This window comes from Spermophilus citellus, assembly GCF_964194105.1.
Source record: "Spermophilus citellus genome assembly, chromosome: 3".
In the NCBI taxonomy this organism is placed as follows: domain Eukaryota; kingdom Metazoa; phylum Chordata; class Mammalia; order Rodentia; family Sciuridae; genus Spermophilus; species Spermophilus citellus.
Genome location: NC_138184.1, coordinates 132,890,931 through 132,907,255, shown reverse-complemented (window position 1 = coordinate 132,907,255; position 16,325 = coordinate 132,890,931). Strand labels below are relative to the sequence as shown.

The following is a 16,325-nucleotide window of genomic DNA, read 5'->3' as shown; positions in this document are numbered from 1 at the left end:
AGGTCTCAAACCCATTTTTTTAAAATTTTTATTTCTTTATTCTTTTGGTGGTGCTGGGGATTGAACCCAGGGCCTTGTGCATGCTAGAAAGCGCTTGGCCAACTGAGCTATATCCTCAGCCCCCTTGATCCATTTTTTTAAAATATGGTATCAGGTTGGGGTCCAACTTCATTCTTTTGCATATGATATCTAGTTGTCCCAGCACCATTTGTGGAAGACTATTCTTCCCCAGTGAATTGTTTCAGCACATTTGTTGAAAATCAACTCACTATAGATATAAAGGTTAATCAATTCTTAAATGTTGATTCTAATACTCCTGTTGTAATGTTCTGTAAATAAGATTCACATTACCAGTTAAAAGTTCTGGTAGGGGGCTGAGGTTGTGGCTCAGTGATAGAGTATTTGCCTAGCATGTGTTGGGCATTGGCTTTGATTCTCAGCACCACATAAAAAATAAATAAATAAAGATATTGTGTCCATTTACAACTAAAAATATTTTTTAAAAAAGTTCTGGTAAGAATTATTTTCTGTGACCTGTTTCACTAACAATATATTTAAAGATGTTAATGACTCTACTTATGAGAAATTTAAAAACATAGATGAATTGTTCATGTTTGCTTATACTTTCTGTCCAATTCTTAATTGATGTAATCAATAATTTAATATTCTTATTCTGCAGTTGAACTTCTAAGTATTCCTGAATACCAGTCTTCTAGAAATATGCAGATTCTTGTAAAATTAAACATTAACAGAATATTTATCCCAATAACATATGTTCCTTTAACATTTTGACCTACTTCAATGCATCGATTTCCCTCTACAACTAAGGCACAACTAGTATATTATAGTTGTAACATATATAGTTTTGTTCTAGGGCATGTATCCTAAGGTTTTGGATCAACAAATTCAGCACATAATCACAAAGTGATTCTGGGATGGAAATAAAAAATAATTTTAACTCTGGTACTATCTATCTTGCTTTGTGTGTGAAGGATTCTGAGGCTATATTTAGGATGAGTGGGAAGGAGTATTGCCATTCATGGAAGTGGATGGAAATGTGGGGTTATACCAAAATATTTAGGAATTTAATTTAGCTGTAATAGAATTGAAAAAATCAATGGCTTAAACACATTAACAATTCTTTTTTAGTTAGGGATTGGTTTAAATCTATGATGTCCTGGGGGAGGCAGGCCCTTCTATCTTTCCTTTACACAATCATTCTTAGCCTGTGTTTGTTCCTTTGCAGTCACATGATGGCTCCTCAAACTCCAGAATTGCATTTGAGTTACAGGTGCAAATATGTAAGGGTGAAGGGAAGAAGACACAGGTAACTAAACTGACCTTCCATTTTAAGCATTTCCAAAAGCTTCATTCAAGAACTCTCAATTAAGATTTGACAAGCTTGTCACATTCCTCAACTGCAAAGAATGCTGGTAGATGTAGGGGTTTTTTTTTGTTTGTTTGTTTTGTTTTTTTAGCTAGGCACACTAATACCCCCAACAAATCCTGGTATCCTTTGAAACAAGGAAATACCTTAAAGGAAGACAACTAGAAGTTTACTCCACTATTCCTGTTCTATAAACAGGTACACTTAGCTTTACTGATTCAGCAAGAATAAACATTTTCTAATCCATAGAAGCAACATTGCTCTCTTGCAAAATGTTGGTAGTATGATGAACTTTGTAAAAGATGAGCAGGGGGGAAGCAAATCTATTACTTCAGAGTTTTACTATTGAAACTGATCTTTCTAGTTATAAATTTTTAAATAAATTCTTTTTGATTTAGTCTTTTTTTTATTACAACAAAATACCCCAGACTGGGTGATTTATAAAGTATTTATAAATTTATGGTTCTGAGTGCTGGTAAATCCAAGCGAATAGAACCAGCACCTGCTCATTATCTTGTGAGTGCTTTCTTGCTGTATCATAACATGGAGTGCATTGTATAGAGTAAATGTAGTAGTTTGGGTCTCTCTTTCCTTTCCTTTTTTCTTCCTACCTTCTTTTTTTCCTCTCCCTCCCTTCTGGCAATAGTGATTGAACACGTGGGTGCTCTACCACTTAACTACATTCCCCAGACCTTTTCATTTTTTGAATGAGGGTGTGACTAAGTTGCCCAAGCTAGCCTGAACCCTGTGATCTTCCTGCTTCAGGCTCCCAAATTGTTGGGATTATAGGTGTGTGCTACTGTGTCCAGCTATACTTTTTTATTTTACATCAGGAATACTAATATCACTGTGAAACAACTTGTATTCTTAAAACCATGGATTCAAAGCCAGACAGACCAGGCTTAGGATCTCAGATCCAACTTACCAGAAGTTTAGTTTGGGCCAATCTCTCTCTGCCTTACTTCCCTCATTTGTAAACTCATAATAATTTTTACAGTACAGTCATCACATAATTTATGTCTAAACTGGGAAATTTATGTCATTGAAAGGAGCATTATTATTATGCCTGAACAAGTGGCATAAACCAGGACCACTCCAGGCAAACCCAAAAGTATTGTTCTTTTGAGAAGATTAAATGAGAAAATACAGCAGTTAGCACAGAGTCTGAAACATGATAAGTGTTCAGAAAATATTAGCCAGTCTTAGTTTTAATTACTAAATTGAAAAGTTCCATTGTCTAAGCACGATCTTCTTTTAACATCTGACATGCTTTCTTATGAGAGAATAGAGGGCTCAAATGAGAGTTTAAAATTTTTTCAAGGTTGAGGAAAATCTTAATTGTAAGTCAAACGACCAACTCCTCTAAAGGGAACAATATTGGCAGACACTGCCAAAGTTCCTAGTTATAAGATTTTGTAATGATAGTGTGTGACTTATATGTTCTTAACGTTATGGACTGTTTTTACTATTAAAAGCATTAAGGGAAAAATCATAATATTTTATGATTTAGTATAGCATTTGGTCTGAGGTCATTTAGTTTTAAAAAATTGTGAGGACTGCAAAAAAAATTTTGTGCATGAGTCATATTTACCAATATTTACTATATTAGAAATAAAAATTGAGAAAATTAAAAAAGCATTCATTTATTTAAAATAACAATGGCCACATTATAATTTAACCCATTTCAATGAAAACAAAATATTTAGATATTTAGCTTATTGTTTTACTTTTCTGCAAATCTCTTTATTGCCTAGTTTAATGTAACTGAAACTAGATCCTCAGATCTGCCTTTTTATGCTATTTGTTGCAATATGTGGTTTTGGTGGAAATACATGAATAAGAAATGTTGTTGCAAAAGGTAGGAGTATTTTAATAGCTTTTCTAGATAACTATGGTTATTCTCTGATAATATAACAAAACAGCATGGTAGTTTCTTACAGGTTCCTTACAAGTGAAATATGAAATGTCAATGATCTTTTTGTACTTTGCTAAATTAAACCCCATGTCCATCTTGCACTTTCAATGAATCTTTTTACTCATTTTGTAACATCATCAATTGTTCATTTGGAAAATACTGATTCACTGACTTATGCAGATATTCCAAATGTTTATGCATTTTAGAAAATATTCTAGAAAAAAATATGACATCACAAGCACACATTCCATTTACTATCAGAATGATGATGTCATCATGCATCATAATGCCCCTGGAAAACTCTACTATATATTTGTGAGAGAATGACAGTTAAAAAAAGAGAAACTATTTCTCATTATTATGAAAATAGTTCTAATTATGCATATCCACTGAAAGGGTCTTACTACCAGAGAATGCTTTTAAGAATAGCTGATATGGTATGATATGACCTATCAGATAAACAAAGAAAGTAAAAAACTTACCATCTCACTTAAAAAGCAAAACAAAACAAAAACAAAAACACACAACCACATACAAAAAACAAAAACAGCAAAATACAAGAATATATTCCCAGTGGCAATTTAAAATCTTTCCATGCAGGCAAAAATAGGCTTACAGAAACACCTAGCCTTTAATGTGAAGCCATTTCCATTTTCTGGAGTTTGAATACCATTAATTAGGAGTATTTAAAAATACACATTTGAGTAGTGAGCTCAAAATGCTCTATTCACAGAACCCCCTTCCCAAGATATATATATATATATATATATATATATATATATATATATATATGTGTGTGTGTGTGTGTGTGTGTGTGTGTGTGTGTGTGTGGTGGATTGAACACCCCAAACATTATAGGTAAACACTGAGCTATAGCCATATTTATTTTATTTTGATATAGGATCTGGCTAAGTTGCCCAGGCTGGTCTCAAATTTGTGATTCTCCTGCCTCAGGCTCCCAAGTAGCTGGGATTACAGGCTGCTCCACCAGGACCAGCTCCCAAGATAAAATCTTTGAGGAAACAGGTGGGTGACAGAACCACATTAAAAATATTTTAGAGGGCTGGGTTTGTGGTTCAGTAGACCACTTGCCTCACACATGCAAGGCACTTGGTTCAATTGTCTGCACTACATAAAAATAAATAAACAAGGGTTGGGATTGTGGCTCAGCGGCAGAGCACCCACCTAGCATGTGCTACGCCCTGGGTTGATCCTCAGCACCACATAAAAATAAATATATTAAAAAATATTTTAGTACTGGGAACTACACACTTATGGATCAAGTTTTTTTAAAGTATAAGATAGATAACACTCTCAAGTGAAACTGGTTATGGATTTAGGGAACTGCTAGATAAACTTCTGTGTTCTCTTTGTTATTCCAGGCTTTTAAAAATGGGAGGATGGGGCACAGCGAACGCATATTTTGGAAAAAGCCACTTGATGAATAGTTTTTAGTAGGAGGATGACTATAGGATGTTTATTTTGCAATACATTCAAGGGAAAAATTGGTTTAGACATCTTCTATTTTTCTATTCAGTTTCCCAATGTCTTTCCATTTTTTTTTTCTGGTTGCACAGGTCCCACTGTGTGGATGTCATCTGGGAAATACTCTGACTTGATTACCTATATTCCCTTTCCTTTATTCTTTAGCAAACAAACACCCTTTGTATTCTGTCAGTGAAGTCTTATTTTAGATTCAGTCCAATCTGTGATAAAGTGACATCAAGCTGATTAAAATTATTTGTACCATGAATGTTGGAGAGTTACCAAGTGTTTAAGAACCAAGAATTAAGGGGTGGGGATGCGGCTCAAATGGTAGCGCGCTGGCCCGGCATGTGCGATGCACTGGGTTCGATCCTCCACATAAAAATAAATAGATATTGTGTCCACCTAAAACAAAAAACAAAATTATTAAAAAAAAAGAACCAAGAATTAACTGATGATCTGAACATATAAACTTGCAAAGGGATGACTACGTATAGTTCTTGAACAGACTATTTAGTTTTCCATACTAAAAGCCAATAAGCCATTTAAATTTTAATCTAATTATCCTGAGTACCCAGCCTATAATTGAAGGGCAATCCTACTAAAACAAGAAATGCGATGTGAGGTCATTACATGGTTGTGTTTGGAAGCCCTATAGCTTTAAATATTAAAGTGAAAGTGGGTGAAGAACTAGGAGGATGGCCCTGATTTTTACAAGAGATTTTATTTAAGGCCCTCCGAAAATTCTGGGATTTTTTTCAGTAGTCTCTCTTGACATTCCATTTATCCCCTAGATCGACTTAGTTTTTTTCTTAAGTAAACTTTAATGTCACCGATCTTCGAGGCTGTGATTAGTAAGTGTATTTTTAGGTTAAGATAGATCCTGAAATTTGGGAGTACGTGAGAGTAGTTAACCTAAGGTCATCTCCGTCCTCTTTTGCGGGTTGCAGTTGTTCCCATCCCGGGCTTGGCTGAAGGCTGAAAACGGGGTGATTTAGTAGGTCATCCTCCTACTAAAAACACATTATTCCTCCCAGAGTCCAGGAGATGCTTATTCGCTCCATGACCTTTCACTTAACAGACAGGCAGTGAGGCGTCTGCGGAGAATCAGGGCCGAAGCAATTCGCCCAGGACTCAAAGCAACAGGCATGATGGGCGTGCCACCACTGGGAGAGCCTCAAGCGACAGCAGTGGGAGGAGCACGACTCCTTTCCTTTCTTTAACCCTTCTTCACAAAGTCCCACCCTTACCGGAAGCAAAGGTTTCTGCTTTACGCCACTTCCGATGCGGAAAGGCGGACCCTAGCGGGAGCGAGTACGCCAGTGCGCGGCAACTTTGTTCCCGCCTCCCCTGCCCTCGCCGCTACTCACCTTCAGCTTTGTCGGAGCGTGACGTGCGTGCGCGCTCCCGGACTTGCGTCTGGGCTGAGGGGAAAAGCCGAGAGAGCAAGGCGAGAAGGAGGGGTTGTGGAGGTTAGGGCCCCACCACCAAGTCCCGTAGCCCTCCTCCTGACGAGGAGCGCAAAGGGAAGGGGAGGAGCGAATCGGGGTCGGCAGCTGCACACCCAGAGCTTCCTCGTGGAGTGGGGGGGAGCGAAGGAAAGGGACAGCTCCGCTGCTTCTGTTGGTGGTGGCGAAGGAAGAAGAAAGTCAAGGCCCGTACCCACAGCCACAGACTCAGAAACGCCCCCCACCCCCATCTCCCCGGAAACAACCCCCCGCCCAGACCCACACACTTGCCGCCCCAACCGTGAGCCGCAGCCCGGTCGCCCTCGCCCCGCCCCGGCGCCCGTCCCCGCGGGCCGCAAGAGTGCGCGAGGCCTTAGGCCGGGACTTGTTGTCAGGCCCAGGCCACTTCCGAGGCGACCGCGGGGTGTCGCCGCCACCACAGGAGGACGACGTCGACGCGGAGGAGCAGGCGGCGGAGGCGTGTTGTTGTCTCGCCCACTCCCCTCCCCTGAACTCGCTCCTAACGTCAGGGCGCGATGGAGTGAAGCGGCGACGAAGGTGGTACTTCCGCGTTGCGCTCCCGGAGCCGAGAGCGCGGCGGAGGCCGCTCCCCCACCCCCGGGGGCACTTGGAGGACTCCGGACTCCCCTGCGGGCCAGCGCCCGGCGCATTTGGTGTTTTTGCTGCCGAGGATAGGACGACGAAGGCGATCGAGAAGCTCTTCCCTTCGGATTCCTGCTTTCCTCAGGCCCGGAGGCCTCTGCGTACCCCACTGTGACCTGGAACCTAGGGACCCGAGTCCCGACCCGGATTATCGTGGCGCGTCTCCCTGCCGGCCCTGGTGCTCAGTGTCCCTCCGCCGCCGTTCCCGTTTCCGGAGGGGGCGATGGCCAAGATCTGACCCGGGAGGAGGCCGCACCCGCGCCGCGCTCTGCGGCGGGCTCTAGGCGATGCCGAGCAGCTCGGACACGGCGCTGGGGGGAGGCGGGGGCCTGAGCTGGGCGGAGAAGAAGTTGGAGGAACGCCGCAAGCGGAGGAGATTCCTGTCCCCTCAGCAGCCGCCGCTGCTGTTGCCGCTCCTGCAGCCGCAGCTCCTGCAACCGCCGCCGCCCCCGCCGCCTCTGCTCTTCCTGGCTGCCCCCGGCACGGCCGCCGCCGCAGCCGCCGCCGCCGCGGCCTCCTCCTCTTGCTTTAGCCCGGGCCCCCCTCTGGAGGTCAAGCGGCTGGCGAGAGGCAAGAGGCGCGCAGGAGGGCGGCAGAAGCGGCGCCGCGGGCCCCGCGCCGGGCAGGAGGCGGAGAAGCGTCGGGTCTTCTCGCTGCCCCAGCCGCAGCAGGACGGCGGTGGCGGTGCTAGTAGCGGCGGGGGTGTGACCCCGCTGGTGGAATATGAGGATGTGAGCTCCCAGTCCGAGCAGGGGCTGCTGCTGGGGGGGGCCAGCGCGGCAACGGCGGCGACGGCTGCCGGGGGAACGGGGGGCAGCGGCGGGAGTCCGGCCTCCTCCTCCGGCACCCAGCGGCGCGGGGAGGGGTCGGAGCGCAGGCCCCGCCGGGAACGCCGCAGCAGTAGCGGCCGCAGCAAAGAGCGCCATCGCGAGCACCGGCGACGAGATGGGCAGCGCGGCGGCAGCGAGGCCTCCAAGTCCCGCAGCCGCCACAGCCACAGTGGCGAGGAGCGTGTCGAGGCCGCCAAGAGCGGCAGTAGCAGCAGCAGTGGTGGCCGCCGGAAAAGCGCCTCGGCCACGTCCAGTAGCAGCAGCAGCCGCAAGGACCGAGACTTGAAGGCCCACCGGAGCCGGACTAAGTCGTCCAAGGAGCCGCCTTCGGCCTACAAGGAGCCGCCCAAGGCCTACCGGGAGGACAAGACCGAGCCCAAGGCCTACAGGCGGCGGCAGCGGTCCCTGAGCCCGCTGGGCGGCCGGGACGACAGCCCGGTGTCCCACAGGGCCTCGCAGAGCATGAGGAGCCGCAAGTCCCCCAGCCCGGCAGGAGGTGGCAGCAGCCCCTATTCTCGGCGGCTGCCGCGCTCCCCGAGCCCCTACAGCCGCCGCCGTTCCCCAAGCTACAGCCGCCACAGCTCCTACGAGCGGGGTGGCGACGTGTCCCCCAGTCCCTACAGCAGTAGCAGCTGGCGCCGCTCCCGCAGCCCCTACAGCCCAGTGCTCAGGTGAGTCCCGCCCCCCTGTCCTTTGCTTTGGCTTCGCTGGCGGAAATCCCAGGAGTCAGGGAAAGTGATATGAGACTCCTTAAAACCACCAAGTCCAGAGCCTGGAGTAGAGAATACCACCTGGGGTGGGACATCTATTAGGGGTAGGCAATTCGCGCGCACATGACACTTTTTAGGAGGTGAGAGGGACTAGGCAACCGGGCGAATGGAGCTTTTCTGTTCTGGCGGTGAAGATTTCTAAGAGTTCAGAGTTTTAGACTTGTTGCTTTAACGTATTAACAGGTATTTCTGAAAAGGTCTTACCTTCTCCAGCCCAGTTAGTTTAAATTGTTTTAATTTTGAAAGCTTAGTAAGAAGAGGTTTCACTGATGGCGATTAGGAGTGGACTGCAGTTTAGGGACCAAAAGCTAATCACAATCGGGTGATGATGTCAGAATTAGAAATGGATTGCAAATATTTTGTAATATTCAGGGATAGGGAAAAGCAGCTTTTCTATAAAGTTTATCCTTTTACTATGTGAGATGTTTAAGTGGAAGTTGATAGTAATAAATTCTGAAAATTTATTTTGTGATATTGTGTGGGTATAGCTTTTTAAGTGATCTTTCAAAGTCGTCATTTTAAGAAGTAGAAAACGACAAGGTTTTGGTTTCTCTGTTGGTTTGTGATCACTCTCAATTGCCAATAAGGTTATAAATCTAGGTAGTGTAACCCAGTGTAAACAAGTGAATGGATTAGATTACTGTAAAGTTAACTAGGCCTTTAAGTATCAGGATCTTTGTTCAGAAAAATTTAAAGGGTTATAATTTAATCTTTAAATTGGAGTAAAACTTTTATGTAGCTATTCTGTCTTCTTGTGATGCAATAGTATTCTCCAAAAAAAAAAAAAAAAAAAGTGTATTGACATATGCTTAGCCACTAAGCCAAGTGAATTAAAACCTTTTTGAATATTTTGTAGGTTTTGTGATTCTTGGTTTCCTTAAGCTATTTGGAAATTGTAGGCCCTATGATTTAAGGTATTGCAAAAATAACATTTGGATTGCTGTTATTTTCCTATTGTTTTTAGTTTTCAGTAAGCCCAGGTGGGTACTAAGTACATCAAGTATGAGGTATGTGGAATCTAACTCAATACAATCTGTGTATCTGTAAAATTTGCAGATTTCTTTGAAGTGTCAGCATCATAAGTGTTTATAAGGATGTGATGAGAGTAGAAATCTGAACGTGAGTTTGTCTTTAAATCAAAAGATCTACAAAAATTTCTTTATTCTTACAGTGTTCGAATACTTAACGTGGCCTGTTGATAGCTTAAGAATATCTTCATTGAAGGCTGGGGCTGTAGCTCAGTGGCAGAACACTTGCCTACCATGTTCAAGGCAGCACCACATAAAAATGAAACAAGTAAAATAAAGGCATCTCTATAACTACCAAAGGAAAAAAAAAAGAACATCTTCATTGACAACTTTTTCAACAAATTTAGCAATTATATCTTTTATTGTTTCTATACTTTTTTGTTCATTATATGAAGCTTTATATTTTACTATTTATTATAGTATTTTAGATTTGGCAAGTGGTTTGCATTTTCACAGTTGGATTTGTTTTGTTAACTGAATAGGGTAAGTTTCAGGATTTCAGTTAGTGATTTTAATTATGTGATGTCATTTTAGGAATAGACTAAACATTTTTTTCATTTTTTGTATTATTTATTTTCACAGTATTGGGAAATGGATGCAGAGTACACTACTACTAACCTGTATTCCCAACCCTTTTTAAAATTTTATTTTGAGACAGTTTTGCTAAGTTGCCCAGGCAGGCCTCAAACTTTAATCCCCCTGTCCCAGCCTCCTGGATGGGCTGGACTGTGCAAAAGAATGATTTTGTATTTTTAAAAATTTTAGTTGCTAGATGCATTAGTAAGGCCTTATTTTGTATAATACTATACGTATTTTATTTAGTAATGGTTTATATGATTAGGTTTATCTATATTTTGCAAATACCTGAACACATGTGCTCAATACTGTTTTAGTGACTGGAATATAGAAGGGGAGAAAGACAAAGTCATTGTCCTCATGGAGCTTACATTTTAAAGGAATATTCATTACTGAATCATTTCATGGTGCGTGTATTGACCACCAGTATTCCTAAAGAATTGGGTATGGAATAAGCTTTTGAATATCTTGGCCAACATTCCTGACAGTTGACCATTTGGTGTGTACTTGAGTACATTTAGAGGTAGGAAATACATTCCTTTGAGTCAGCCTGTTCCATTACATTTTGGACTTGAGTTCTGGCACTGGTTTGGCTAGTTCTTTAGCAAGACTTTTGAAGACTGAGTGTACTAAACTGTAATGGGGAAATGTTTTTTGTTTTTGGCTTTTTAAGGAGCAAGTGAAAAACTTTTTTTTGTAAACAGCCCCATGGAAATCTAAGATGGTTGAATTATTATTGAATAGCTTGAATTGTTAGAATTGTTCATATGAAATAGAAATCCATGTCCATGTAACTTTGGAATGGTACAGCGCAAACTAGTTTTTTAAAACTGAGCCATAAAACTTTTCTTAAGCTGTGGTTCAGATTTTTTTTTACAATACATTATGTATTGGTTAAATGTCCTACTTCAAATGTGGTACCCAGAATTAACAGTTAAAATAGCTGATTGAAAAACTGAAAGATTTTTTAAAGCTAACACATGTAATTACTATTGTTTAGGAACAAATAATTGAACTCACTTGTCCAGTTTAATGCAAAAAAGTTTTATATTTACTTCTAAAATTTAATAATAATGGTAGGTGTTCCATGTTTGTTAATGAGCAAACTGCTCCGTTATAAGCTCCATGAAGACTGTCCTGTCTTGCCTACTATTGAATTCTTAGTGCTCAGTTTTGTATTTGGCACATATAGGTGCTTAATAAATAGTTGTTGAATAGGCCAGTGAATGGGTGATGGTGTTTTATTGAATATGCAAACTTATTGTGGATCTGGATTACGTACTTTTGGGGGAGACTAGTGATTGGACCCTAGTGCTTTTACCCCACTGAGCTATACCCCCTGCCAGCCCTTTTTAATTTTTAAGACAGTGTCTCACTAAGTTGCTTAGGGCCTCACTAAATTGCTGAGGCTGGCTTTGAACTTGTAGACCTCCTGCCTCAGCCTCCCTAGTTTGCTGGATGTGATTATGTACTTCATTTAAGTGTTTATTATAGACTGAGTGTTATGCTGTAAGAAAAAGCATTGTGATCTTTTCTTCCTCCAAGTAGACTTTACATATTAACGAATTGTCAGTGCAGATATTTTTAAGGAAATGCATACTCATCTAAATTAGTATTGAAACTATGGTAAAAAGATATTTTTTGATGTTACATCCTAGAATATTATTCTTCTCCATTCTACTTCACAACCTGTTTTTTGCCCTTTTTTTTTTGTATTTTCAGTCCTCAGCATGTGCATTTCTTTCTTTTTTTTTTTTGTTTTGTTTTTTATAATTTTATTTTTTATTTTTTCAATGTTAGTGTGCAAAAATACAACTGATTTTTGTGTATGGACCTTTGATGTTGTCATCTTGTTGAATTCAATTATTATCTCTAATATTTTATTTGGGAATTCCTTAGGATTTTCTGTATATAAGATCATGTTACCCGCAAAAAGAGACGGTTTTACTACTTTTCCAGTCTGGATTTTTTTTCCTTTTTTTTTTTTTTAATTTGTTTTAGTTAGTTACACATGACAGTACAATGATCTTGACATATCATACATTAGAATCAGATGGGTGCATTTCTTTTCATCAGTTCTTCCTTAGCTTTATTTCCCCCTCTGTAACTTGTTTAAATTTTTTTTTATGCATGATTGAGGTGTGTAGTCACTGAATCTTTTTGATTGGCCTTACAATAAATGTGAAGTGTATTGAAAAGAAGGGCTGTTCAGGAAAGGGAGAAAATGGTACTTAGTATAGTGTTTTACTGTTTGCCAAGCATTTATAAATACCTACCATTACATTTGCCTACAAATCCTTGTGATAGATAGTCGGAAGCATTCTCATATATGGAGTGGGAAATAGAATCTCTAAAAAGTTAATTTGTTCTAAGGTCAGCTTAGATTCAAATCCTGAGCCTTTTAAAAAGTACATGGTCTTTGCTGGGCACCGTGGTGCACACCTGTAATCCTAGCAGCTCAGGAGTCCGAGACAGGAGGATGATGAATTCAAAGCCAGCCTCAGCAAAAGTGAGGCACTACAAAACTCAGTGAGATTCTGTCTCTAAATAAAATACAAAATAAGGGCTGGGGATTTGGCACAGTTGTTGAATGCTCCTGAGTTCAATCCTGAGTTACTCCCTACTATCACAACCAAAAAAAGTACATGTCTTCATATTGTGTTGTATTGAGCCTCAGCTGGCATTCAGGAAGCTGGCTATCTTACTAAACGACCTGTTTTGCTAACATTCAACCCATTGGGTGTTTATATGTTAATTTCTATTCTTTGACCATTTTTTCAGTGTTTTGAGAATTTTTAAAAATGCTTTTTTTCTCTAAACATTCATTCAGCTTATCTTTTTTCTTTTTTTTTATTGGTTGCTCAAAACATTACAGTGATCTTGACATATATCATACATTTGATTCAAATGGGGTATGAATTCTTATTTTTCCACGTGTCACCTTATCTTTATTAATTCATAGGTTTTTTTGTTTTGTTTTGTTTTTGAGGTACTAAAATGGAACCTCTTGCTTGTGGCCACCTCTCTACCTAGAACTATACCTCCAGCTCCAATTTGTAATTTTTATGAACACTGAGAGGATTTAAAGCTTTTGGATATTCTACTTTTCTACTTTGTCTTTACAAAGATTGGCCTAAAATATTTCTTTAAGATATTATAATTAGTTATTGAAGATTGTTTTACTGTGGGATGTGTTGATCTTAAGTCAGTATGATTCATTTTTATATATAATTGGTTCTTTTTATCTTTGGAAATTCCATATTATCAAGAAGCAGCAGAAAGCTTTATTATGGAATAATACCAAGACACTGAGAATCTTAAGAATATAGGTACATCCTAGATATAATAAGTGGAACTATGTTACTTTTTAGCCTATTCTATGTAAGTACCTCTGTTATGAATGTTTTATCCTGAAAACTATTGTTCAAAATTATGTAAAATGAAGATATTTTCAAATTTTAAAAGAACTTGTATTTCTCATAAAATTTACTGACTTGATATGTACTTGATAGAAAAAGTATCAAAAATATAGGATACTAGAATAAGTGCATAAATTCTCAGGAGTTGGAAATTGGATTGAGGTGTTTAAAGTCTCTCAGAAGATGTCTTTATATGTTGCTCCTTCTCTCAAGAGTCTTATAGATCTAGCTTTTTATTTTTTATTTTTTTTAGTATATATATTTTTAATTGTAGATGAACATAGTACTCTTTATTTTTATGTGGTGCTGAGGATCAAACCTAGTGCCTCACACATGCTAGGCAAGTACTGTACACACCCATTTCATCTTCCAAATATGTTAAGAAAAGTAAATTATCAGAAACGGGAGAAAATGCTACTTTTTTTATTTTGATGAGAATAAAATGTAAATAAAAACTGGAATTTGCATAAAATGGAATGAAAAGGGTAGTGAGAGGAACTGAACTACAACCCAGCCCCTAGACCTCACCTTTACATCTAGTCTGTCCTCCTCATATTTCTTTTCTCTAAACACTAATATTTATTCCTGCTTTTCCATTTCTAGCACCTTAGTGCAGGCCATCATTTTAAATCAGTGAACCTCCTATTAGCACTATCATTCTGTTCTTCCTAGTTTGATCTAGTTTAAAAACATGATTAGATAATGTCCCTTCCATTATGTAGAATTAAGTCTGAATTTCATAATGCATTGTCAGTTAATGACTTTCAAGTTCTGGCCCCCTCATCAGAACTCTTATTATGTACTTTTACTTCTTTGTATTTTTTATATTTACTGATCTTTTAGCTTGAAATGGTAAGAGATAACTTCAAACTCTTTTCATCTTCTTTGCCCCACTTGGCATTCAAAAACGCATTTCAGATCCCATTTTGAAGACTTTCTTCATTCATCTTGGAAAAGTTGTAATTTTTACCCTGTGTTCCCATAGCATTTTGCTTTATCTTTGTTATAGAACTTTAAAAAATTCTAGTTAATATTTTAATTAGTTTGACAGCTTCAATTGTGTTTTTCCTGCAAGATTATAAGCTTCTAGAAGACAAATTCCAAAGCACATTTATTAGTAGTAGTTTAAGTAGTTTTAAACACATTTTTGCTCCATAGAGTAATGCAAAATAATCAACACAAATACCAGTTTTATCTCTAAACTTGCTTGCTTATTTGGTTCATATATATTCTAGGATTGGGGAAATAATTGTTCTAATTTATAAGTAAGGGATTTAAGAACCTCCCATTTCTACTTTACTGGAATGAGTAGAAGGAGCTAGTAGCTACTTTATTATGAATATGTGTTCAGATCTACTCTTTATATTTGCATTCTGTTATACTGATCAAGATAAATGACCTGTTTTTCTTGGTGAATTTGAATTAATCTTTAAGGTGGAAATTCAGATTACATCAAAAATTTTTTGTTTTCCAACTCTGGAAAAGTGTAACTGGTTCTGAAAAATCAGTTGAAAATGACTATTGCTTTCTATTTATACTTAAGATTATTCTAATCTAATCCCTTATTCTGTACTTTTTTGTGGATATTCTTTTTTCTTTTTTGTTTTTGGTGGTGGTAGTAGTTGTTACTTTTGGTCTTTTTTTTTTTATATGTAGAGATTTAAAGGCTTTGAAGTAGGTGTTAGAAGCAAAAGTATCAAGCTTTAATCACATTACTCATTTGCAGTGACATTGTTTCTTAAATTTCTAACATGTTTAAGTTATGGGATAATTTACTTTTCTTAACATATTAGAAAGATGAAATGGGTGTGTACTAGAGAATAAAATGTAAATAAAAACTGGAGTTTGCATAAAATGGAAATGAAAAGGGTAGTAAGAGGAACTGAAAGTGGTAAATGGGTTATCTGCCTCTCTACTGTTTGTGCATTTGCCATTGCATAGAGCACTTTTGCTGGGATATTTTGGCACTCTAAACACAATGTATTTAAGATTAACTATTTCATCTCTTTTTGGAGTCTTTCCTTTTTTTTTTTTTTTTTGCTACTATTATTTTTCACCTGTTTACAAAGACAATACAGGCTCATGGTAGAAATTTTCAGTTAGCATAGAAAAGTGTAAGAAAAAGGGCCTCTAAATCCAGCCACCTGAGATGATCACACTTTACATCTTGAACGTTTATCTAGACTTACATAAATAAGAACATGCTATAAATATTGATGTGGCTGCATCATGATAGTATGCTGATTTTAAGTCCTTTGGGTATAAACCAAGGAAGGAGTGGGATAGCTGTGTCAAATGGTGGTTCCATTCCCAGTTTTCTGAGGAATCTCCATACTGCTTTCCATAGTGGTTGCACCAATTTGCAGCCCCACCAGCAATGTATGAGTATACCTTTTTCACCACATCCTTGCCAACATTTATTGTTGCCTGTATTCTTTTTTTTTTTTTTTAAATTGAAGCCCAGAGAGGTTAAGTGATTTTAACCTGTCTTGGGACTTGTTTATGGATTCTCAGACTTAAGAATTTTTTTTTAAGAGAGAGAGAGAGAGAATTTTTTTAATATTTATTTTTTAGTTATTGGCGGACACAACATCTTTTGTTTGTATGTGGTGCTGAGGATCGAACCCGGGCCACACGCATGCCAGGCGAGCACACTACCGCTTGAGCCACATCCCCAGCCCGTTGCCTGTATTCTTGATGAATGCCTATGGAACCAATCTAGTTGTCCCTCAATAGATGAATGGATAAATAAAATGTAATATATGTATATACCCAATGGAATATTACTGAGCTTTAAAGAACAG

At 39.4% G+C, this 16,325-nt stretch overlaps 2 protein-coding genes across 6 annotated transcripts in view; one reads left to right on the top strand and one right to left on the bottom strand.

Moving 5' to 3' along the window:
• Positions 1 to 4,666: 4,666 nt before the first annotated feature.
• LOC308644162 (uncharacterized protein) lies at positions 4,667 to 6,906 on the bottom strand (the record flags this gene model as incomplete). Of its 2 annotated transcripts, none has more annotated exons than XM_081284958.1 (3): positions 4,667 to 5,192; positions 6,158 to 6,407; positions 6,536 to 6,906. In XM_081284958.1, 3 exons carry the CDS (start codon positions 6,904 to 6,906, stop codon positions 5,091 to 5,093), a joined length of 723 nt encoding a protein of 240 aa, XP_081141084.1. In that variant the 3' UTR covers positions 4,667 to 5,090. The 2 variants fall into 2 exon arrangements, with proteins under 2 accessions (XP_081141084.1, XP_081141083.1); XM_081284957.1 differs by having other exon boundaries at positions 4,681 to 5,192; positions 6,527 to 6,906.
• A 175-nt stretch (positions 6,907 to 7,081) lies between these two features.
• CDK13 (cyclin dependent kinase 13) overlaps positions 7,082 to 16,325 on the top strand; it is a 102,646-nt gene continuing 93,402 nt past the window's right edge. For all 4 annotated transcript variants that reach the window (XM_081284956.1, XM_081284954.1, XM_081284955.1 and 1 more), the window contains exon 1: positions 7,082 to 8,399. In XM_081284956.1, the coding sequence (XP_081141082.1) occupies positions 7,186 to 8,399 (1,214 nt within the window). In that variant the 5' untranslated portion in view covers positions 7,082 to 7,185. The remainder of the gene's footprint in view (positions 8,400 to 16,325) is intronic.